At 37.0% G+C, this 25,885-nt stretch overlaps 1 protein-coding gene across 2 annotated transcripts in view; it reads right to left on the minus strand.

The window, feature by feature from the left end:
• Positions 1-552: 552 nt before the first annotated feature.
• LOC149799791 (monocarboxylate transporter 12-like) overlaps positions 553-25,885 on the minus strand; it is a 32,088-nt gene continuing 6,755 nt past the window's right edge. The window contains exons 2-7 of one of the 2 annotated variants that reach the window (XM_089959174.1): positions 16,467-16,698; positions 15,532-15,675; positions 13,419-14,705; positions 11,933-12,154; positions 10,053-10,178; positions 553-4,772 (exon numbers count right to left, since the gene is read on the minus strand). In XM_089959174.1, the coding sequence (XP_089815300.1) occupies positions 4,642-4,772; positions 10,053-10,178; positions 11,933-12,154; positions 13,419-14,705; positions 15,532-15,675; positions 16,467-16,674 (2,118 nt within the window). In that variant the 5' untranslated portion in view covers positions 16,675-16,698 and the 3' untranslated portion in view covers positions 553-4,641. The remainder of the gene's footprint in view (positions 4,773-10,052; positions 10,179-11,932; positions 12,155-13,418; positions 14,706-15,531; positions 15,676-16,466; positions 16,699-25,885) is intronic. The other variant, XM_089959175.1, reaches the window with a different exon arrangement.

Below are 25,885 nucleotides of genomic sequence, written 5' to 3' on the forward strand. Positions count from 1 at the left end.
TGAAGTAATTCAACTTGTAATGACATTTAAGAGTATGTACTTGAAATTCGAGGTACGAATAATTTCTGTGTTATGAATTTGGGCCGGGGCGTCAGGGTAGAAAACAAATTTACGATGTTGTTGTATAAATGACTTGTGCTTTATGTTGGGAAAGTGAGTCTGAACGTATATCACCTAAAAAGATCAATTACACCAATACTAATAGAGATTATAGTAACTATTTGCTCAAAAACGTTTCTTTCCTCTCCACAGTTTCAATTTGAATTTTCATTTACTAGATGACGTATGACAACTAATCAGGTGAAAAATATCAGGTATATTTTAGTCTCTTGTTTTTAAATTAAAATAAAAAGTCATCTTGTTGATTTCTAACTGAAATAAACGGTGTGGTATTCGCCACAGTTCACATTCCGATCTCTTTGAAATTTTCATACACTTGTATAATTAGTAGAGCTTTGCACATACATAAATTTTATTTAAAAAACGCATTTTCACTTATATTCATGAAAATGTGGCTTATGCTTTAAAAAAACTTCATACAGAAGACAGAGATATCAACAAGATTTATTTTAAAATTATGTAGATACATTCAGTACATTTCGGCGTCTAGCTGCAAACATCATATGTCCTTATCTGCCATTATAAAATGAATTCAAAGATCAGGGTCAATGCCGTTTGTTCTAATGGTTATTCCTAACAAACTGCACAGACACATATTTATCAGCGCATTGTGACAGTTGACCTGGTTCTACGTAGTGTGCAATTGGATCAATTGTATATATATTGTATGTTTGTAAGCCGAAAGACATATATATATATATATATATATATATATATATATATATATATATATATATGGCAATATTATAAACCTTAGGAACAGTCGGGAACACGATTATAATAACTCTATGGATAATGTGCTTGTTTAACAAGATATATATATGCATTGGTTAATATATACGTACTATCTGATATTTTTGACTGGACAAGCTGTTTTCGTGGGCATTTAGCAGATAAACTTGTGAGTTTGCTAGATCCACTTCAGCTATTTGATAGTCAGGCTGAAACGCTTACACATGTTAGCAGCTTAGTATAGTTTACTGGCTATGAAGAGACGGGGATCATTTGCACATAGTTTCTCTCCAGCACATGCTCCTTCTAGAATGAAATGACCACCATCCCGCCGTCCTTACCAAATATCCTAGTGGGAATAAGACCTCTCTTCTTCACTGATGAATGAGAACGAATTTGCAAATAGACCCAACAAAATGTTTCAAAGGGCATTGTATCACATCCAATACCCATCCTCCACTGTTAAGCCAGAAATTAACACCTTTCTCCAACATCGGACTAATTACACTCTTCGACCAGTCATATGTTCTCTCAGTTCATTCATATGGGCACCATGGTTCAAAAAAGAAACACCCAGGGGGGTTTTAAGTACAAGTAATGAAAGGTATTTCACAGCAGGCATACATCTGCAAGATGTTTATCTACATGTCTAATGAGTTTTTTCAGTTTGTCTCTAGGGACTGAGTTTAACGGTTTAGGATACCCCTTGTGGTCTCAAAATCATTCCCTGAATCATGAAAAGAATTATGGACTGAGGAGTATCTCACTTCAGGACAATCTCCACGATCATGTCATTTAGTTATCTGGGCAACATACTTCTATATTATTAGATGATTTCCATTTAAGATCAAGATATAAACTCCTCGGCCTTGAAATAGTGTTACCCACGAAATATCGGACGAGTATGAATCTCTCAAGAACGTGCATTTAAAATCATTTCAACGGTGGCTTCAGTTCATTCAAAACACCATCTGAGAATCCCTTCACCCACTGGGTTTATTCCATGCGACAGCAGATTTGATTGTTCCGGGTTGCCTGTCATGAGACTATTACAAACAAAACTGTTCCCTAATGGAAACCAAAAACGCAGCCAATTTGAACAAACAATACCAATCTCCAGTAAGATGAGTTCCAAAATCAACAAATGGATAAACATCACTTTTCCTATGGCAGGTGAAAACCTTCCGGAGATAACGGTTTATATGGACGGAAGCACGTCAGACTCGGGTACATATCTCCTTCCATTGTTTTATGAGGTCAGATCGGTGAGGCCCACTTAGAATCGTTTATCAATATTGTAAGCCGAAAGACATGCAGCGTTTCGTTTGGTGTCGGAAGTTTATGAAAAGAACATTCTCACTAAATCCGGCAAATCTGCTATGGTGAAGTATCTCAAAAGGTAAGAAGACAACAAATCCACATACTTCTCCATTTTGTTTGGGAGTTTCAAACAGTGATGCCATAGTGACAAGTCCGTGAGAAGTTCGTCACATTCCTGGCAGACTAAATGTATACGTGCACTTGTTGTCATGAAGGAATCAGCCAATACAACCAAACAGACTGGTTGCTTCATCCCTTGGGTTTTCAGTTGATGGTGGATCTATTTCCAGCAAGGCGGATTGCAAAACTCCAAATCATCGTATCTAAGTCCAAGACCCAAAGGTCAAGCAATAAACAATCTTCCTTTCCATAGATCGTAATACTTTGATGCCTACACATTCCCTCAGACACCTCTGATTCCAACGATCCTGCGAAAGGTCGGAAACTTAGAGTGCTATCTCCTGATTGCAGCCCTTAAGTGAGAAAATGATGGATAAATGACTGAATAAATTGGCAATGGAAGTTCCAACGAAAGAAAATAGAAAATTTTCCGTATCTGCTCAAACAACCTCGATAACAGGCGTGTAATCCAAATCCAGATATGTTAACTATGCATGCCTGGAACATATTAAACAAGCCCTCAAGAACAAACAGTTATCACAACAAGTAGTGGAGACAATCATAAGGATGAGAATGTCGATCACTTTCGACGTGAACGAAGAAAGTGAAAAATGTGCTATCAGCGAGAACATATTTAATCAATACCAAAATAAATAACTTTCTACAAATGGCTCTTCAAATTGAATAAATTATCTGTCATAACGATAAAACGTTAGTGTTCCAAAATCTCTGGCATGCTACATCATGTAAAAGATCAAACAGGACAAAACAAAAGGTCTCCGATCTTCTGGATAATATTAATTAGACACACCCAAAGGAGTTGGCTCTGTGCCAAAAGTGCTATTTGTTTCGACCATGGTGTTTTGCCTCTTACAAGGAATGGCGTACTACTCGTTCTAGCTACAGCAGAAGGAATAAGCAAAAGCTGGTCAACAAAACATATTTCAATTCTGTCCTGATGGGTTTGTATCATTCATGACAGACCGTCCTTTCACTGCTATGTACAGGCTCCTGCACATGGACCATCAGTTTGTGGTGAAATCTCATTCCGTCCTGGATTATTTAACTCATGCTCGTCTACATGACAGAATGAGAGATTAAAAAAAAATGAATAACAAATGAGTTGGTTCCATCAAGTAGATCTCGTCTGTTCTCACCTCCGTAAGGGAGAAAAATTGATATTTCAATTCATACCCTATCGTCCTCAATAAAATGTGTTATTCGCTCTCCATTGTGAGAAGAAAGTCAAGATCAAATAAATTTGTTATGCATTATAAAATCTAGGCATTCATAAAAAGCATTTCATTTGAACACAACCTTTTCCTAGCTGAGATTATACAAGCCGTGAGATGGAGGTCAGAGTCAACTTTCTCAAGTTTCTCATTTGGAGATCTTTCATCCCATAAGGCTCAATTAGACCAGGTTGGCCTATGACCACAGTACAAAAGGTTACTTACCCGCGTCATTTTAGCAGCTTCACATGGATATGACAATATGACTTCTATTGGATTTTTCGGAGAACATTTACCTGGTTCTACATAAAACCGCATCTCTGTTATGTGTAGTCAATGTTCCAGCCGGGTATTTCAATTTGGAAACTTTATCACATGCCTTTCAGAACCAGAGATGGTTTATTTGCATAAGGGGATCTAATGCCCGTGGATGTGGAATCTTACTTATTTTCATAGGGTATTATGATATGATCGGGTAACGTTTTTGAAAAAGAAACCTATATTTAGCGTAAACTATATTTCTCGATTTCACTTGTCCCGTCATAATTAAAATACAAACTCTCAATCTACTAGCAATTAATTCCTACTAGCAACTTCAATAGTAATTGAAATAATGCAGAGTATTCGGTACCAATCCTTACATGAAAGGGCTATCGCTGTCTCAATGTCACCTATGTGGACAGAAAACTTTTAGGTATAGCATGCACAGCCGAACGTTTTAGACTGGGATGGCTGCATATGTAAGGTGATGATAGCGACCCTAAGGTATTAAGATGAGGTAGGTATTATCAATAAAGGTTATAATCCAAGAATTGTTTTTCTTGAAAGTTTACTGTCATTAGTTTAGCGTTACACCGAGTCAATTAACTGCAATAAATCCGTCTTTTAATTGAAGCAAGATATAACAATGTTGTTTCATAATCATGCACTATTAATAAAAACAATGTAAATGAACTGGAATGTCAACAGCTAATAGCTAATCAGTTTTAAGTATTTGAAAATACAATGCAATTGATAAACAGATCAGATTATATCCAGTATAATGGAATCGATGACAAAACCCAAATTATAGGTGAGTGAGTATATTCAGGCAGCTTGCACGTGATGAACCACGGTGTCAATATTCTCTTTGTCTGTGCCTTCTGTATATACATGGAATGATAAACAGTATTAGACCACTCATAGTAATAACAATTCCAGTCATGACGAAAGAGATTGTATAACTTCTTGTCTCATCAAAAAGCCAACCTGTAATTGAAAAGAAATGTTTTCAACAATAGGTAAATCTTAACACAAGCCTTAAACTCTGTCAAATCTCTCATCCCTTTCGTACATCTTCTTAGAAACACTGAATGGTATGAACTATTTTCAGTTTTTGTACATATTGGTATGGATATTTAATTTCGGATGTGTACCTGAATTTTGTCTTCGTTTTGATTGAGGATTGTAGATAGAGATTTTCATACCTGATTTCTGTCATTATTATAAGTGGTAAACAAAATTTTTACTTAAATTTGTGTTCAATGGTTAGTGGAATGTTTTATGGAAATGATTAATTTTTCAGGACATTTTCTTACGATGTAGGTCAATTGAAATACGTCTAAATAGAGGATTGGTAAACAATTATTATTTCCTGTTTTGTATCAGCCTTTACAAATCAATGATCAGAGTTTATAGTTTGGTTCAGATATTGTTTCAGAGTAATTTTTTATTTATGTCATCTCTTGGAATTACAAAGTGCTCATTGCCGTTTGGGACTAAAAGTCTACTTCGTGATTATTGAGAACTCATTCAAAGACATTCTGGATTACATCATTGTGCTACAGTATATCGTTCAAGACTGATGGAACTCAATCAGAATATTATATCATTCTGTGATAGGAATTTAAAGTTATTTGGGATTTAATTCACAATACTGTAAGTGTCTAGTACATTTTCAATTTCTAATTAAGAATTTTGCTAACTTGCTTGCTTTTGCTTCTTTTTGTTATATACCTTAAGACCTTGAATTATAACAATATTTCAATTCTAGTATTCAAGTATGTGTGTTGTGAATGAAATTTCCATAAAATGACAAAATTTAAGAAGAATACAATGTAGGTCATGTACCACATAGCAAATGTAAGTGCTCTCACATACACACACACATCCATCTCATTTTAATTATACAGGTTATTTACTAGTGAAACTTATAATAGTCTTTTGTCTATCTGTCATATAATGTGGGCACATGTTTGTTATATCATCTCCTAAACTATTAGGATCACTGGCAAAAACTGTACATACACATTGTATGACAGGGTCTGGGTAATTCTAAATGAGCAAGCCATGCTAAAAACACTTACCATCCGAACATATGGTCATTTTGACATGAAGTATTCACTACAGGTAATTTTGTTGTTGGTCCTAAATGAAAATGAAGATGATCTGACATCCAGTATGGTTGCCATGGATGGCGTTGGGTTACGCTTGCAAATAGTTTTACTATAACTCCTTTGATTGGAATGTTATATCTAAGATGGATTTTCACTGAAAGACGTTTTACTATGTTCACTTGGTCCTAAATGATAAAGTGTTCTATTAGACATTCCCCAACGCATCTGGCATCAACCATCTTTAACATCAACTGATCCCCAAAATGAACGGTTCTATTAACATGTGGACTGAATGACTTCATATAATGTTGAGTTGGTCCTAAATGAAAATGGTAGTGATCTGAAATCAACTTTAGACACCCATGATAGTCATCTCGAAAATCTTGTCCTCATTATCCCTCCTGAATGCAAGGTCTTATTCATCAAAATACGCTATGATCTGAAACCATGGTGGTTTTGAATCTACTAATATGCTTTGCATCAGTTCCTATATGCTTTAATGGTCCCGCTATCGTTTAAAATCTAGTCCGATCCAGTCCTTTAATAACATTAATGACAGCACTGAATAGTTCACCCCATAAATATATGGAAACAGGACTTTTCCTGAAGGAACTGATTTTTAACACCAAACTATTTTCGAAGTTACATATTTATGATAAAACCTCTATGAAGCAATTTAAGAAACATTTTAACATTATTGTACCATTTTATACTATTTCATCGGCTTTTTAAACATTTGACATTAAAATACGCTACTACGTTTGGCACAATGTTTAACTTTATATACTCAGTTCTCATCACATTTGCCCTATTCTGGCGAAATCTGAACTTACTCAGCTATTAGTGTCTAGCATAGATCCTATTTTATTTGCAAAGGCTTTTGGGACCTTTTTATGTCTTGATACATCTATTATAGTTATTTCAATAAAAAAGACGGTAAAGTAAAGGAAGTGGAATTTTGAAAAGTTCTAAATAGGAATGTAACCAAAAAATGTCCATAAACAGGCCCAGAAAATAACAAGGATTCCCCTTAAGCTCTTTGACTTTACTGTAACAATAAGGGATAGTTAAAAAAAGAAAGAAATCTATTATTTATGTTAAAGATTGTAATGAGCTTTCATATGAAAATTATATAAAATTGGGAAGCACAGAATACAAAAGTAAATGTATGTACTTTCAATAACATTTCATTGACATTTGCACTTTTATGGTGATAATGTGTACTTTTGAAAACTTTTTGTATTGCAACAGCACGCTTATCCTAATGCTGTCAAATATTTAGGGGAAGTTCCCTGCTTGCTCTTCTACAACGCCTAAAAGGACGGCCATAGTGCCATGGAATTTCCATCAGAAGACTTCTTATAATTCAAAATAATCCCATTTCATTATTTTAACACCGACTGTTATTATTTACAACTTAATCACTGAGGTAGCCATGTTGAATGTAAGATCAGTAGTGTTTCCATTTGGGATAAACTAGACACCATTATAAGCCTTTTGGTTAAAACTCCTTGTTAATATGACCATCAATTCAGAAGAATTAGTGACAAGATTGTCACCATGTTTTGTGGCAGCCACATTTTGAGGTCAGTTCATCACGATGATCAGGCTAAACATGAGAATTAGCCTTAGAGTGAAATCCATATGTCAATATATTTTTCCATTCAGAAGGAATAATAATAATAAGATTTGCCGGATGGCAGCCATATCAGGTGTCAGATTGGCACACTTTTGAGTTTGGATGACGTATTTATTGAAAACCTCAAGTTGATATCAACATTCATTCAGAAGCATTAGCAAAAAGAGTTTTAAATATGGCTGTTGTTGCAGCATAAAAAAAACCTTCTAATTTAGGACCAAGTAGCCAACATGAGATGATCTTCGTGTGAAATCCTATGTCGATATGACTTTTCATTAAGGAAGGAAAGCGATAACAACGTTTTTCAGGACGACGGCCATGGTGACCATATTGGACTACTGATTGACACAATTTTCATTGAGGATCAACTCCACATCGTAAGTCTTTCAATGAAAACTGATATTCGATCTGATGATCATTCAGTAGGAGTCAAACCAAGATTTTCAAGATGTCTAAGAGGATCCATTTTCATTTAGGACCAACTAGACATCGTGCGAACTCATCTGCTGAAAACCCAATTTTTATAACTCTATGGCCGTAAATAAAGCAACAGAAAGAAGCAAAACCAACAAGTTTTGTAACATTTAACAAACAAGTTAGTTATCAATATTATTAGACTTAAGATTGAAGAGGAACTTACTGTATTATGAAATCAATCCAAAATAATTATGGAAAAGTCATATTAAAGTCTAAAAGACTAAAACGTTCCCGATAAATTTCAGATCCACGACTATACTGGTCCGCTAACAGTTGAGAGAGCCCCTGTGGTGCGGTAGATGGTACCTGCGCAGCTCTCATTGCAGTTGAAAGATCATTGAACCACGATCATTGAAGTCAAAAGAAGGGCTATCATATGAGCTAGAGTTAGAAATTGGATCTTTACAGAAATCACCCTATGGGAGGGTGAATTCCCCTTATTTCGCTGTATGGTATATTCCGTCTGGAAAAGATTAGGTTACGGAAGAGTACAACGTTCTATTTACTGATTTTACACAATGTACATGTCGTATGGGCATGTGCATGATAAGTAAGATTTACAATGACAAAGAAATTGTATGCTAACTTAAACATTTGCAATCATGTTTAACACACGATACCTTAAGAAACATGTGCAGTACAGTATGAAACAATGCAGTATGGAATAATACTGCACGATTCTGACAAAGGGACGTTAACGTAGAAACAAATGAGCATGCAATACAAATTACTATGCATCAATATGACTACCTAGATAATCCTATTAGTATAGCCAGTGGAGCGGCCAGGTTGTTGCCATTCCAATATGACCTGCCATAAAATCAACCATGCAGGCTTTTTAACGTGGGAAATTATGTGATCTCACTAACTGTTATCTTGCCGAACAAAGTCGTTCACCAACATACCTTTTTGTATATGGTATTTTTAGAAAGGGTCAATGATCTTCATGCTATGAATATTTGATAAATCAGTCAGCTGTTGGTCTCGGGTATTTTTTACAAGCTTTTAATATGTGTGATGATTTTTGCCTGGGAGCAAATGCTGAAATACTAGTGAAAGAACACAAACAAATACCTATGTATGTTTTCGTTTCTTTGAATCATGGATAGCCCGGGCAATGTAAATAATATCAGCTGGTCAATAAGCAAGTACATAAATTACAGTCATAATCAGATCTTTTGAGCTACATACAACCTCTCAAAAAACAAAGATAATCATAATTTTGGATTCAGTTTTCACACTGAAATCCCTGAAAACCTAAAATAGTACAGCCTGTTAATGGTCCAAGCATTATAAAAACATGATTTCCTGATAAAGTCTGGAAAAAAATTAATTTTCCTTTTGCTGCCTAATATTATATGTATTAATAACATATTTAACTAATCGAGTTGGGTGAGATACTAGGTGTCAAGATGGTTTTAGAATTTATAGCGACCGGGACAGATCCATTTGCCTGGGTTGGTCTTTCCATTTTGTTCTCAGTCGTACATTTACGTCATTGCATTAACATCAGCAACAACAACAAAAACCATTCACTTATCTTTGGAAAATAAATTTTGTTTCTTGTTCTCTAAATTCCAAGTTTTCGATTTTTCTAATACATTTATAGATGCTTCAGTGATGCTTGCTAATTTGTGATAAGCACCGACAAAAACATGATGTGATAAAAGTACAGTTCATATGAATGTTATAGGTTATTTGCAATTTATGTACTTTAAGTTTGAAAATAAACTTAATTCATTATTTTACTTCCTGTATTAAATCACGGTGTTTAATACTTCTTTCTGACCGTACAATGATGAAAGCTTCGCTGACATATCATGTTGCTGTGCCAGCTGAACGTGAATTAAGATCAATGCTCTTTGCAACTGGATTCAAGTTGTACATGAGCATATATGGCATCTGTTTCGATTCTTGTGCCACATAATGAAATCGTGCAAAGCTGTGCAAGTTTTTGGACTCTCTCCTTTCAAAGTGTAGTAGGAATATGAGTGGTTTATAAATACAATTTTTCATTTTTATGTACTTTGACCATACCTGCAAGAGGTGGCCCAGCAAGGGAGGTAACTCCTGACACCATGTTGATGATCCCAAATGCTTCGGACAATAAGTCTATTCCCACTATGTCGACCAATACTACAGAGGTTAGAGTGATTGTCACACCTAGATGAAACAGTTCAATGATATTCAGCTGCAGATAATTGATATCTCCAGCTAAATTAATTTTAAAGCAAAAACCCATAAAGCAATCACAATATCAAGACAAAAAAGAAATTTTCATTTATTAGCTTGACATTTTCAAACACTATACAAGGCAGAGTGTTACAATTTACTACTGACGGAAAACACTGACACAGATAATGTTAGGAATGTTAAGGGAATAGTATATAATAGTCATGTTCATTAAATTGTGAAGGATAAAGATTTGTGTGTTTAGTTATTTGTGTTTCAGCTCAGTTGAGACTTCGCTAATCAATGACCATTTACAAACGAGACGAGTCTCTTGGTCATAATGTATAAACAAATGGAAACAAACAGAAACATTACAAAATACAGAAACTATTTTTGTACACATTGTGAATAACCTCTTCGTGTACGTCATTAGTTTAAGTGTATCAAATATTAGTCGCAATATTTAAGTGTATTTCACTAATAGAGATCGTCATAACGATATTTTTAAACGGACCATATCATATACACACCAAGTTATTGATATCCTCCGTGTGGATTATGAGTGTAACTGCATTAGGCATTGATAATTCATAATATCGTGACTTTAGTTTTACAAAACCAATTGTAGACAACATAATCCTTGATATGAAGTCACATAGTCAGGGTCAGTATTGCTTATTCTACTGACTAATCCTACCAAACGGCATAGACCTAGATCTGCTGTGCATTATTTGACAGCAGATATTGATTTGTGCAGTTTGCAGTTGGCTTGGGTTTGGTTTTGTGGGGTTAAAAACCATTGTTCTATACAAGACAGGCTGTACATGATGACTAGTATATTATGTGGGGTAAGAACACTGGAAGACCCAGAAAAGAGCCACGACTGAGAGGATGGTACTGGCAAACTTTTCCACATACCCACATTGGTCGAACCGATGTTTGAACTCACACGAAAAGATGTGAGATGTATGATTGATCTCTAACGAAATGCGCTTTAGATCATTCGGCCACCCCCGATTTGCGGTGGGACGAAATTTACAAGTGAGCATATACGGTAATTTTAATATATAAAACATGGTCATATACATCATCAAGTAACGCTAACAACGAATAGAACAAAGGAGGTGACGGGTTACATTTGCTTATATTAGTCGTTGAAATAAATGCACTTTTTCATATATGGTGATTGCTAACGCAGCACTGAAAACAATGTCAGAGAAGGGACCCCGAGTGGCCGAGTGGTCTAAATCGCTCTCCGTTACAGATCACTGCCATCTCACCTCTGTCTGCGTGGGTTCGAGTCTAGGATTCGGCCAATGTGGGTATGTGAGAAAGCTTGCCAGTAGCTTCTCGTGGGTCGGTGGTTTTTCCCAGGGTTTTCTCGGGTTCTTCCTCCATCATTAATACTGGCCGCCATGTATAGCCTATCGTGTGCTGAACAATGGCGTTAAACCCCACAACAATAACAATAACAATGTAAGAGAAACGACGCTAAATGTAAAACTGAATGCAGTTAACATGAAAAGTATGCAGCTGTGTCCAGTGTTAGGAAGCTTTACTATTTCAGAGGGATGGAACAAAATAAACAAACTTTTAAAATCTAAAGCCACAACAACGATAACACAAACCCACTTAGGAAAGCAATAAATGTCTCCACGTGCTTGGCAAACTTTACAAAATTAGAACACTTTGAATGGGTTACCGCTGAATGACCAAATAATATGTTACATTGAAATGATACTTACCACTGAATGTCCCAAAAATACAAGCGTATGTTATTAGGAGAGGAAAGCCATCACAGAGTGGCACCAATGTGGATGCACCACCACAAATGATCATTGAAGCACTGTACAGGTAGAGTCGGTTGACGTGCGGCAGGTCCGACAGAAAGCCAAAACTTACACGACCCACTGTGTTGGCAATTCCTACAGCTGAAATGATCCATGCTGCAAGATCTTTTTCAATACCTACAGTTAATGAAAGGAAGATCTATGTTATTGATTGTGTATCATATATAATATGTTGCATACAGGTTTTATGCCTGTTCTACACAAGAATGGATACTTGTTGTACAATATATATTGGTTCAATTACTTTACTATCACTGTCATTGTCGGCCACCATTAAAGATAGTATGTTTACAATTATCTTTTGTAGACACAGTTGAACGTCTGATTAAAAAATTTCCATTTGTTTATACTGAAGATAAAATGGGAACCAGGAATCGTTTTCAATGTCTGAGTCTAAAAAAAACCTAAAAATTTATATGTTTTAAGAGATAGTTATTGAAATCACAGCAACGTCTAATTAATTTTGTTTCGGTCATAAATCGTAATAAACTGAAACCTTTATTGGAAAAAGGGCTGAAAAGGCAAACATTATGTCTCATGGTTTATTGTGGTTTAATTTGAGACCCTTATTAAAATATTTTACGTAAATATTCTCAATTGTAGTTTACATGAACAAAAATTGACATCCCCACGCTAGTAACCATTTAGAAATCCAATTATGCTTTTACATCTTTACATATGCAGGAGGTTTGTGAACTTCATGTACATTTTTCACAATTAATATGTATTACAAAATATAGAGCGAAATTGTTTCTTTGCTTTCCCTCGAACAAATTCTGTGATTTTAAAGGGGCTTGATGTTACAGAGACCATGTAAAACAGTCGTATGGTCCTGTAAACGTGAGGTCAAAGACAGAACTATGACAGGGGTATGACATACATCCATTAGTTAGGAAATATTGTTGTGGTGTTCTAAAACATTACACTACATGCGGTATTTCTCTCATGGTAAGACGATAAGCATGTCCGCCTAAGATATTGTTTAACAGAGTATTCGGTGGGCTTTTTACTCGACATATACTTTGTATATATGTGCCAAAATGTTGTAAAAATGGGTGCGTGGATTTATCATTGCATACGCAAGCTAACTACACCAGGCAGAAATTTTGGAGTAAAACTTTTGACTTGGCCTTCACGCTATATAGCCAATAATATGTATTGAATAGTGCACATATACTGTGAATACTCAAATATACATAGGGTCTGTCTACTGACTACCTCTAAGAAATTGCATAAACCAAGATTTGCCGGACCTTAACGATCTATGCGATTTACAGACGAACCTGATTTACCTGCACGCATATACAATATTCCCTGACTGCAACAAATAACCCTGGAAAAGTAGAAAACAAAGATCATTACATAACTTAAATAGGCCTACCTACACTTTCAGCATAAACAGGGAGGTAGACATACGGAACATAATATCCAATTCCATATAGCATGTAAGAGACCAAAAGGATAATAAATCTACTATCCTTTATGAGGGAGAGTTGAAAGATAGACTGCAGCTCTTTAGCATTTGTTGGCGACAGAGTCAAACATCTGCATAAAACTAAAGGTTCATTTTCATTGCTGAATTGTGAGTCTGATTCGTCTAACGAATAAACTGTTGTGTCTTTATCGGTTTTATCCACTTCCAAAGGTGGAGAAAATAAACCTTTTGACTGAGGTTCAAATTCATCATTATTAAACTGTTTAGTTGCATTGCAGGTTTGATCTCCTTTCAAATGTTGATGTGTTAATGCTAGATGACGATTTTCTTGATCCATGGAATGGAGCTTATCTTGATCAATGGAATTCACACACGATTTACTATTCCTGATATCGTGAATTTGTCGAGTTTGATTACAATAATTTTTGTTTGATTGATCCCTAGTCTCATCAGGTAAAACCGTCTTTTCTTGTGCTATAGCAACATCTTCAAAGGTATACATATCTTTGTGATCAGCATGATTCGAGTTGTGTGTAAATTTATTAAAACCTCTATCAATATATTTCTTATTTGCCCCTCTCTGTTTTTCCACTTCCTCCGGAACATATTCTTGTCCGGCAGCAGAGTTGTTGCATCTACTCCAGCTAGTATTATCTAGCTTATCTAGGTCACCCATTGGAATTACATCAGAAAGCTCACTGGAAATGTCTTCTGGAGTTTGTGTCTTCTTTGGGCATGTGAGATGATGGTCCTGTCCAGAAGAAGTACTATAGTTTTCCACCCTGATGGTATTCACTTTGTCTATGTCATCCACTGTCTTGCCATTGGATGTCTGATCAGAACGGTGTGCTAAAACCCCTTTCTCCTTTGGAAATTCAATATAAGCATTGTTTTTACACGTGAGCTTTGAATTCAGTTTTGCTCGGTCAAAAATGACCGAACTGATTTTAGAAAACTTGCGAGAGAGAGCTGTGGAATTCTGGTTCTTTCTGAGATTTGTCAGGGGTCTGAATAGAGCCCCACACACAGCACAGTTCAGAAATACACCCGATAGAATCAACATTGTCCCTTTCCAGCTATATATGTCTATCAGCGTCTTAATAATGGGACTGAAAGCAAAGGTTCCAATTCCAGCGCCAGAAGCTGCTACTCCAACAGCAAATGAGCGACGCTTTTCGAAATATTGGTTGAGCAGGACTATAGCTGGTAGAAATATCACGCCATATCCAAAACCTGAAAAAGTAAAACTAGAAATTTAGTCGGCAAATCTCAATGACTGTATAATAAAGACCGTGACCTTAGTACGTATTATTTATACAGTTGAATATATTTGATATTAATACTTATTAATTCAACCTTCACGTAACTGGAAAGGTCAATAAAGGTTCAAAATACTAATTTGCTTACAGTGTTGTGCTTTTTCAGTGGAAATATTTAATACCAAATCTTACAACATTTTTCTCGTGTCAATGTCTACGTCAAAATGAAAATTGGATGACGTTTATGGTAATTCCTATAATGATTTAGCAGACACATTCCAGGTGATGATGACGATGAGCGTTTACTGATGAGAATCTCCAAATTAATATATATATATATATATATATATATATATATATATATATATATATATATATATCCAAGCTGAATATGTGCACACTGTTATAATTATTGATATATAGTAAGCCTATGTGATACTGTATTAGAAGGTAGGTACCACGTGCATGTTATCTGCTACTTTATATTTCACTTCTAACTCATCACTTCCAAAAATCAGCTGAATCATTGAAAATAATTCTCACCATCAGACTTGTTTAACAGCTCTAACTTTTCAACGATTCTCACCATCAGACTTGTTTAACAGCTCTAACTTTTCAACGATTCTATACCAGTCATTTATACATTATGTCAAAGGAAATGTGACTTGTGAAATAGAAGCAGCTAGTACATTAAGATACAAAACCAATATCTGCCACTGTCTCTCTTTCTCTCCCTACCACACAAACACTACCTTCCACGATTAGTTTGTTTAGTATGAACTTATAGGAGAATTTCTCACCTGCAAGGATTCCTAAGCTGAAATACATGAAGTACAGGTTTGGAGTGAAAATTGTAAGGATGAATCCAGATGCTAGGACCAAGGAACCCATTATCATTACTATTCGGGATCCAAATACGTTGGTCAGGATGCTGGCAAATGGACCTAAAATTAACACAAATGCAAACAATCAATTTTGCCCTTGATTCATATGCTTACCAGTCAATCTGTAGGACTTTGATTAAAATGAATGCGTCAGTTAAACCATCTATTTATCTTATGCTTTTACATATTTAACTGTTCATATATATATATATATATATATATATATATATATATATATATATATATATATATATACACACTTCCCTACCTGCCTACTAATCTTTCAACCCATTTCTATCTCTCTCTCCTTCTGTTACATAATCTGTCCATACCTAAGTTTGTTTTAAAAACAAAAAGTCCCTAGAATAAGATCTACTGACATTAAACCTAGCTCATCAGTTACTGGGACTCTTCTGAGAATGTGTTCATAGATATTTTGGCTGGATTCAATGAAATATCTTCAGAACTGTCTTACAGGCAAGCATGAATGGGTATTACAGTATCATAAGAACTTAAAACCCCCAGTAAATTCTTGTTACTCTCCGACAGAATCTTCCGTGCAGTTTGACTTTATATAAGCAAACTTGTTAAGAAAAAATTATATTTGCCGACAAACAGAGTGATATACAGACAGTATCAACAGAACTACAAGCAACAGTTCTAATCCAAAACTGATATATCGCACAAATATCTAATCTATACTTTGGACCCTGCAAATACGTTCACAAGATTAGTGAAACAGTTTAAAAAATTCTTACTGAGAACAAAATGTAATGCTGATTTTAAGGATAACTGTTACAAATATTAATTAAGACATGATCGCGAATAAATCATTATTGATTATGACTTACCAATAAGGAAAGGAATGCCCATAGCAAGAGAAACAACTAAGGACGTTTCTGATTCCGATGTGTGAAAGTAGTCAACAAATTCAGCAAATAAAATCCCAAATGAGTAAAATATTCCATCGAGAATGAAATGGACCATAAATGTACCAAACACAATCATCCATCCCCAGCCACCATCTGGTGGCAGAGGTGCAGCTGATCTTCGGGACATGCTTTATGATGCCTGATCTTGAATCTGAAATGCAAATTAGTCTTTGTTCTTCATCCTTTGCCCAATGTATTTTCATGCAATATTTAATAGACACTGAACAGAAGTTAGAAATACAAGTTAGTTGTTATTTTCGCATTACAAAAGTTCTTGAAAGATTTAAGTTGACTGTGACTACGCACAAAACAGATGTTGTATAGATTTTGTAACATCCTTGTGATATACATCTTTAACCGTGACATGTGATAATATGACTTCTTATGTGTTAATAATATGACACATAGCGGCCTAGGCATTTGACCATCTGACATTAGAACCCATTGAAATTGCAACCTCTGCGTCTTCTGACAAATTGTTTTATAAACTATTACATAATGTCTACTGACAATGTCAGCATTAACATTGGAATCTGATGAAAATATAGATATTAACATTGGAGTCTGGTGGAATATTGGCCATTAGTATTGGAGATATTGAATTTGGTAATCTTGAACCAAAATTGTAATTCAACAGAAGAAGGAATGGACAGAGGCTGTATATTACCATTTGTGACGTTCAGGCTATTTTCAAGCTATCCTTGTAAATGTATGGGACACCGTAGTAGTTATACATTCAAACAAGATTGGCCACTAATGCTATAAATAACTTGATCTCTGCATTTGCATGTTTGAAAGGCCAATTAAAAATGAATGTGAATGTTTGGTGAATTTTTCAATGTTTTCGCTCTAGTGTCAGTTTATTCAGTAATCTTAGCAGTACTAGCAATAAGAATTCAGTCTTCGTCTGAAGTGATACGGTCAAAATATATGCTGTAAGTTATATGAAGGCATATATATTAGCACAACAAGACCAATATCGTGTAAAACTTAATATTTTCTGTGATATCCAAATATCAAGAAAAAATAGTTTGGTTTAAAGAAATTTTAACACCATGGATCATAAAATAGGCAACATGTGAGATTTTAACATAAATTTGTAATACATTCGTGGCACAATTATTAATAATTTTTCAATGATTGCGTTTGTGATCCACAAAATTTAACTTGTAAAATATTTCAATTTTTATGGCTTCAATAGGATCGAAAACTTTATATATGGTCATTGAAGTTCTTTCATTGTTGTTGATCGCGATGCTTAGAAAGAGTCTAGCTACAGAGGCAAAAGAGTTACCAAAACAGCATATTTTGCGAAATAAAGTAGCTCTGCCAGTTACAAAAATGGTAATACAATGACTGGGATTAAGAGTGAATAAAGCTAATTTCCTAAGTGAAAAACAACACCCTAGAAATTATAGTGACATGCCATTTTAGGAGGATATTTAAGGGTTATAATATATGCTCTGGTCTGATCTAGGAATATCTTTTAGAAAGGGAGAGTGTGAGGCGGAGCAGACGCCTACCACCTCAATCAGCATGAAACAATACGAGACTTTTCTAGAATACGTTTTCTCATCAGTTATATCAGTTAATATTATGTCTTGGAATGCTTAAAATGCTGCAGTTAAATTTGTTTTACATCCTTGGCTCCCGTTAGGGGTTCTTTCCTATGACCCTTCAACTTCTTCTATAGCCCGCCCCACTACACCCTTCTTTCCGCCCCCCATTAAGTATCGCTGTTGAAGGGTAGACTACCAAGTAGGTGAGGATTGGAAACCATCAGTGGTGGCACATACCAGAAAGAGCCTCTTCTGTACTATATCTGTACTTTATATTCTCCATGGGGTTCCAGTTGTTTGGCGCTCCCTTTTATTGGAGGGAGGGGGCGACAGATGGCGGTTTTCTCTCTCTCTCTCTCTCACACACACGCACACGCACACACACACACACACACACACACTGGAATCTCCATTCATAATTTCGTGACATCCCTAAATGCACCAAAACTGAAGCATCTTACGCCTCGCAGTGGGTCATCTCCCCTAAGACTGCCACGTCCACATAAAAGTTTGTCTGCAAATGCCGCCTGGAGAAAACCAGCACAATTTACTGCATCACATTAAGTTTCTCTACAATGATTTTGTGCATAATGGAGAGATTTTTTTAAGGACGCTGGATGAAAATATCAAGAAGTCTTTAAATGCAACGATCACGCATAGAACTGATAATGTTATCAGCTAACATGCAACAATTATCATAATAAACAAATTGACGTCACAGTGTAACTCATCGGAAAATATTTATCAAAAACCAAAAAGAGATTGGATCACCACACACATACCCAGAATTACTTATGGACTCTAATAAAAATAAACAATCAGCATATAAAAATTTAAATCAATTCATAGACTCAGCAGGACTCAGGAACAAAATATAATTACTATCTCCACAAAACCAAAAGACCCAGTAACTAGCTAAATAAATTTAGAAGCCACCACATAAAAACCCATAACATATCATTCAATTTTATAAAAGTATTAATAAATAATTCACTTACGAAGCACCTATAAAAAACTAAGGAAAACGCAAAATCGGATGTCCTAGATGTCCTTAACGAACCGAGTAATCAGCTAGGATTCCGGTCCTAGATGTCCTTAACGAACCGTGTAATCGGCTAGGACTCCGGTCTCTTGCTAAATAAAGTATAAATAACGTTCAATCTCTAAAAACATCAATTAATAAATAACTTAAAGAGGTAATATCTAAAAACTTATAAATAACATAACGTAGGAAACACACCCTAAACACCTCGACTAGTAATACCATAATAACCTTGAAAATCTCTCTTCATACATGATATCTACTAAGAACCTCTATAAACAACATAGAACATCCCCCCTCCTTTTAGAACATTTTGAAGAAGAAAAAAAAATCGAGAAAAAAAGAAAAGAAAAGGCAAATGCAACAAGAAACCAGCGATGTAAAGCAAGCAGGACCGTTCCCGAGCTCTCCTTCCCACTAATGACAGCCTACCATTCAACTGTAGGGACCTTTATGGACCCACAGATTGAGGCCAAACTATCAGGGTTCCTTGAATCCATAAAAGCCTGGGGAGGTGGCACCATCCCCTTCCCCAGGAACAACTAGCAGGCTGCGGTGCAGTCAGAAGAAAGTGGCACATGCACAATTGTGCGCACGCCACTATAATTAAACTCAACAACAACAACAGGATACACATACACAGACTGGTTCTTCATATAGTATTTACGACTAGATTTCAATGCGTCAGAAAAGAAACGAGAATGAAACCAGTCGACATGCTTATAGACTACTGCGAGTAAATGATCTATCGACAAATTACATTTGGAAAGGAGATGTAGAGGAAGTGGAGACCTCAGACTTTTCATGACCCCAAATTCTGGTAGATTCTCGCCCCAGCCACCTACATATCTTGAAAAACATAATAACTAACTATTAGCTGACAAAAATTAATTTTCTTTAATTAAAGTGAAACCACACAACCCACAGCCAAAATTTGAATTGTCGGCCCCTTATTGTAAACCATCAAGTTGTTCTTCGTATATTTTCTATTTATCTGACTAAAAAAATTAAAAAAGAGACGCAAGACAACTTGATGATCTACTCTATTCTGAAAGTAAGGGAGTTATTAATGGCGAATATTTATTTAATGTTGTACGATAGGTCCAATATATAATCGGAGGAGTTCATCTGAACACCCTCATCTAGAAAACTGAGCCACATTACAAGCAACATGGGGAAGTGCAGTTCCTTTTCACTAGGGCAACTACAGCTCATTGGTAATCTCCTGTTTATAAATGACAGCATGGAAAAACTGGTAGCTAACCCGCCTAACGAGGCATTTAGCGCCACAGCCAGGCATACAACACTCGGCGCTGACATTGACCTCCTTAGGTGCACATGCCTTGACTCATACGAATGCATGAGCAGGTGGGAGAGATTCAAAGAAACACAACTTGTAATGATATTGATCTTTTATAGCCACAGTTATGAAGTTCGTGCTGACACTAGCATGCACCTATTTATTGAGAAAGACATATATGTCGCTATATTCTGTACGATGGTGAGCAGGCGTCATGTGAAAGCGAAGAATTCAGCCAGTGACTGCGAATAGCAAACCAGTTGGATAATCTACCATTACGTCAACAATCTCTGAGGTTGGACCATGGTACATATTCTAACAAAATGAACTCACACAATGGCTATCTTCTTAAAACTGACATCAAGTATTCTGAAGAGCTTCATGACGCGTACAATGATAATCCGCTTGCTCCAAAACTTATGAGCGTTTGAGACGATTGGCTAACCTACAAGCAACGTAATTTATTGAACAAATTTGGATATAGAAGGAGATATTGCTATAGGAACGAAGCTAGTTCACAGAGTGCGTTAAAACAACTATGCGTTCCAATACCAAAACTCCAACACTATATCAGACTTTAGACGTTTGTCGCCAAGGTCCACCGGACAATATAGTTGGACAAAAATGCATGGGTGGCACAATATGTGGAGCTGAATACAGACCTACGAACAATGCCAAAATCTGATGTCGAGAAATACTTAATATTTAAATTTCAATTCTCTCTTTGGAAAGACCGTATAAAACCAAAAAAAGCGAAATCGGGTGGATCGTCTGCGATCTTATCGGACTTGCTGTTCGTTACTCAGAGACCAGTCCCATATATGCTGGTTAGGCATTTCTTGGTCTGATCAAGCATCTTATCTACAACTTCTGAAATCAGATAAAAACTCGCCACGACGATAGGAAGCAGCTGCTGTACACAAAACTGAGAGTTTGCTTCTGAAAAAAGAACCCGCTAATATCTATAGAAGTATGACAGAAGATGCTCACCTCTAAGATACAAACGAATATCTGAAAAGCATCCACTCTGCAGATTGGCAAATATTAATGTCGTATGCAAGGTTAAGGATTCGTGCTCGGGAAACGCTCGGGAAATCAAATTGTCGGGCTTATAGGCCTCAGCCGAAAGATGTATTCCATTCTAGTCGGAGGTCAGGGAACCAAAACACCCCAAGGACAGTTATAACGACATCGTTTATGCCTCGAGTACATCTGAGAGAAAAAAGACTTTCAACCCTTTTTGACGCAATTCGTAGCGACTACGACAAAATGGAGCTGTATACTGCATAAACAAGACAGGACTATGCTGACACCCAAAACACGAGGCGGGCACGTGGCCAATTCCGTACCGCACAAGACCAACACGCCTGTACGGAGGATGATAGTGTCCTGTCCACCTTCCAGCTCTACTACTGACGCATATGGGTACTACATCAGGATATTTGAGGTCAGATGCTGCTCTTCCAGACCACCTCGTCACGTTACAGATGCTGGAAAGGTCACTGACGTCGAAGGATATTGCCATCAATAAACGTTTACCTGTCTGCCGTGTTACCTCTCCGTTTAGAGTCCCTAGAACGGCAGGCAACGGCTGAAAGCGCCATAGGCTACACTGTGCAGTCTAGCATTTAACAAGAAGCATCTACTGGGCGTATTTGTTTTTAAAAAGCCATTCGACAAGGTAGGGCTGAACTGCTCCACAATGCCATACGCAAGGTAGACGTTGACCTCTCCACGCGTCATGCAAACACCCTGCTTAGATAGGACAATAAACCTACATACGGGATCCTAACATATAGATGTCATTAACCAGCAAATCCAGCAGGAGCAGAATACAACTTTGAAGGGTGAAAGCGCCAAAATTATTACCGAACAGATAGATGTCACGTTCTTAGCCTACTGGGTCAACGTCGCAAACAAAATCCTGCCCCATCTATTGGAATCACTATGGTAGACTCCAAGAACAACATTCTTAGGCCAGTGCAACAGCTTTGCAACTTGCATATTGGAGAGCACCACCACGATCTGTTTCATATCTTACACGAGATGCTGTTGGCTGCTCATACGTGGACTCGAGCACCAGCAATGATGCTAGTCCTGGGTATGTGTTTATAGCATTACTCAAGATACAGGGTTCAGGTCGACCTTTGGAATTATCAGACCCCTTGCTAGTCTACTTTCCTTGCAAACCTACCCGCATTAATAAACTGCGCTTTACTCTAACCGACCAGGATGGCAACCTGCTCGACCTCCGCGGATGTGATGGTAATTTTGAACTATATGATATAATGTTCATGTCCACATATGTGCATGGTAACTTTTGTTGTACTATACCACAGGCGTACGTCTTAGGTTTTTGCAGAGATGCAGAAAGGTCATATTCGGCTCCAAAAAAAGCCGTCTCGATGACCCGTAAAAGCACCGACGATGACGCCTTGGTCCACTTTAATGCAAAGGTAATTGTGTGGACACGCCTTCAAAACATGTCTTTTGGATGCAAGCTGTGACACAGTAGCTGTCAGACGAGACCAAACTGTTCAAGTGTGTGCAAGTGAGAAGAGTAATTTGACCTTTCGGAACATGACCACAAACGCCCAGGAGTCATCTGTTTAGGTCAGATTTTACAGCGTCCCGGCACATATTCGTTGCCTTCCAGAACGTGGCACAACTAAATAACCAGCAGCGCAACCCGATGATATTGGATTAATTCGGCGTTACTTGGTCGAACTTGCTGATGAGCATCCACCATAATAAGGCGGATGAATTCATTATAATATATACCAACGACAACGAAGGCTTCGGTTGGCGAGTAAAGATCATTGCCTCCCTCATAGACAACACCGTTTCCACGACATAGATAAACTCAACACACACTCGCATTGCGTTGTACTATCAAAGTCATAATGATAACACAATGCTATATGATAACCAGCTTCTGTCCCTACCAGCTCGAAAACGTTTCCTCCTAAATAAAGGCTAACAACAGAGTCAACTTGCACCTCTGCATCTGGACATTTTTGTTGGCATGTCAAACTCATCCTATCATCTACCAAGTCAAGCATCTCAAAGCTACCAGTAGGTCAAAGCATGACATCAACTTTCTACATCTGCTCTGAATCCATGGGAAAACGTAGTCTTACACTCAAGAGATTTGTTGATACAGCCACCAAGTGCGGTAGTGATCTAAATAAAAGCGCGTAGCCGACACCAGCCAGAGCGGCTGTAAAGACTCTCTTTCCTACATTGAACTGATGAGAATGGCCCAACCCACAAAGCACCTCCTTGGCGTCTATGTGCGCGATGAGTTGTCACTGCCTACCATGACGCAGCGGGAATGAAACTGGCATCATCAACATCAACTCTTTACAGAACCGTGGAAAACAGTGGACAGCGGTCAGGGCTACTCAATCCCACCTCACTACCTTTACTTGAGCTGCCTATTGACCTAATATTCCATCTTTGTAGAAAAGCGGACATGACCTTCAGTCCCTTTAATTTACCTACGTCGCGATACTAATTCAATGAAAGGTCGATGGGCTGGTTTGCGGCCACCTGACCATTACGGCAATTAAAGACGACTGAACGCAATCCAATACCTTGCACATTGTTTGATGCTGCCTTATTTGTCGACTGGATTTTATTGAAGGTGTACTTTGTTTTGTTTGGTTAATTTTAACACGAATAATATGTATGCTCAGGCAACTCTCGTGCTACTGCTGTTTCAGCAGAAACAACAAGTGCGCTTAACCTCACCGACATTACACTTTTAGTAACTGCGCTCAGTTGTGGAGATTGCTCGGCTTCTTTTTTAATCTAGTTGATTTTATCCACCTAATAAATATCGCCGCAAAATGGTGTGTCATCAGCAGCAACACACACAGGATTCTCAAATTGAGCGATCGTATGAATGCTTTGTGAAGGCTACGAAAACATACATAGATAGCAGTATGGTCAAAACTGTTGTTGGATTTGGACTAACACGACTCACACATAATAGCAATAACGACTTTATGGTTAAAAAAACAAGTTCTGAGTACGATTCCAAGTGCAAAATATTTCATGTCTTTATCAAGAAATTTATGAATGGGCCTCTGTCAATTAGAAGCGTAACTCATGGGCAAAAGTCATTTTTCTTTTAAAAAAATGGACATATTGGAAATTCGACTTGACTGAACGGCTCATGAAAGCATCACACATTTTAGACTAGATAGAAACCTCATTGCTGATGTTTTCATATATATATATATATATATATATATATATATATATATATATATATATATATATATATATATATATATATATATATATAACACAATGGAGACCACTGTACAAATTCAATGTTACTAAGTAATTATTGACCGTACGTGTATTATCGACCCTTTGAGTGATGTGGCCTACATCATTAACCGTGTATTAACTGAGAGGTCTGAAACGGCTAACTTCAGCCTTTGACGTGAATAGCCAGTGTTAAATGGAGACAGGCATTTTTATATTAGTGTAAACATAAACCTAACCTGTTCACATCGATGGATGCTCTGTTATTTCAAGCGCAGATACCCCACATGGTGATTTCTTGCAGTACACAACTAAGACAGATCACACGGCCTCTAAACCCATGCCACTAACACAGACTCAACTGACCTGGTCGTGTTTTATGATGCGACGGATGACTTACCAACTTTTGTGTGGACGCCTCTGTGATCTTTACAAAAACAGTCGGTGTTCAAGCCGAACAAGTTTGTGTTTTCGACGTTAGTTGTGTACCAAGAAATAATAAAGCCTTAAAGGTCTTAAAGATCGCCGTTACCATAAGCTGCTTGCTGGTGATAAACAACAACTTTTAGCCTGTAAATGTGGCCTTTTGGTTAATCGGTAACCACCGTAACCAGTGGGTGCCGGGTATGACGCTCGAGTACTTAACGGTCTGCAATATTATATTACATCGGTTTACGGGAGAACAGTTATCAATCCGTTTGGTTACAGCACTAAATCCGTCTTGTTGCTATCGCTGCGATAAACACGAATCTTTAGAAACGTTATTGGTACTGCATCCAGCAGCAACATCGACACCATCATTTTCACAGGCGCCGGATTTTGCTTCATTAATCTACGACCCATGGATGTCCTGGCAAAACCTTCAAATCCTCGAAATAGATTTACACAGGCACAAAAAAACAGAGGTGTCGATTCAACCATCGGCATCATATTTGCCACTCGAGACACCATCCTATGTAAGGGCCTCATCGTCGAAGACGCAGAAGAGTCGGGATTCTCAGCCACTCGTCGGCTTCTTCAAATGTAACCTGAGTTACCGTAAGCTTAAACCAAACAACAAGGCCAATGGGGAGAAACCAGACAGATATAAGAATAATGGTTGAATCGTAATGCCCATACTTATGTCGCAAAAGAGGTGTGTGCAACAACAAGGAATATA

Source organism: Sinohyriopsis cumingii, chromosome 5, assembly GCF_028554795.1.
Source record: "Sinohyriopsis cumingii isolate HCF-2022 chromosome 5, ASM2855479v2, whole genome shotgun sequence".
NCBI lineage: Eukaryota > Metazoa > Mollusca > Bivalvia > Unionida > Unionidae > Sinohyriopsis > Sinohyriopsis cumingii.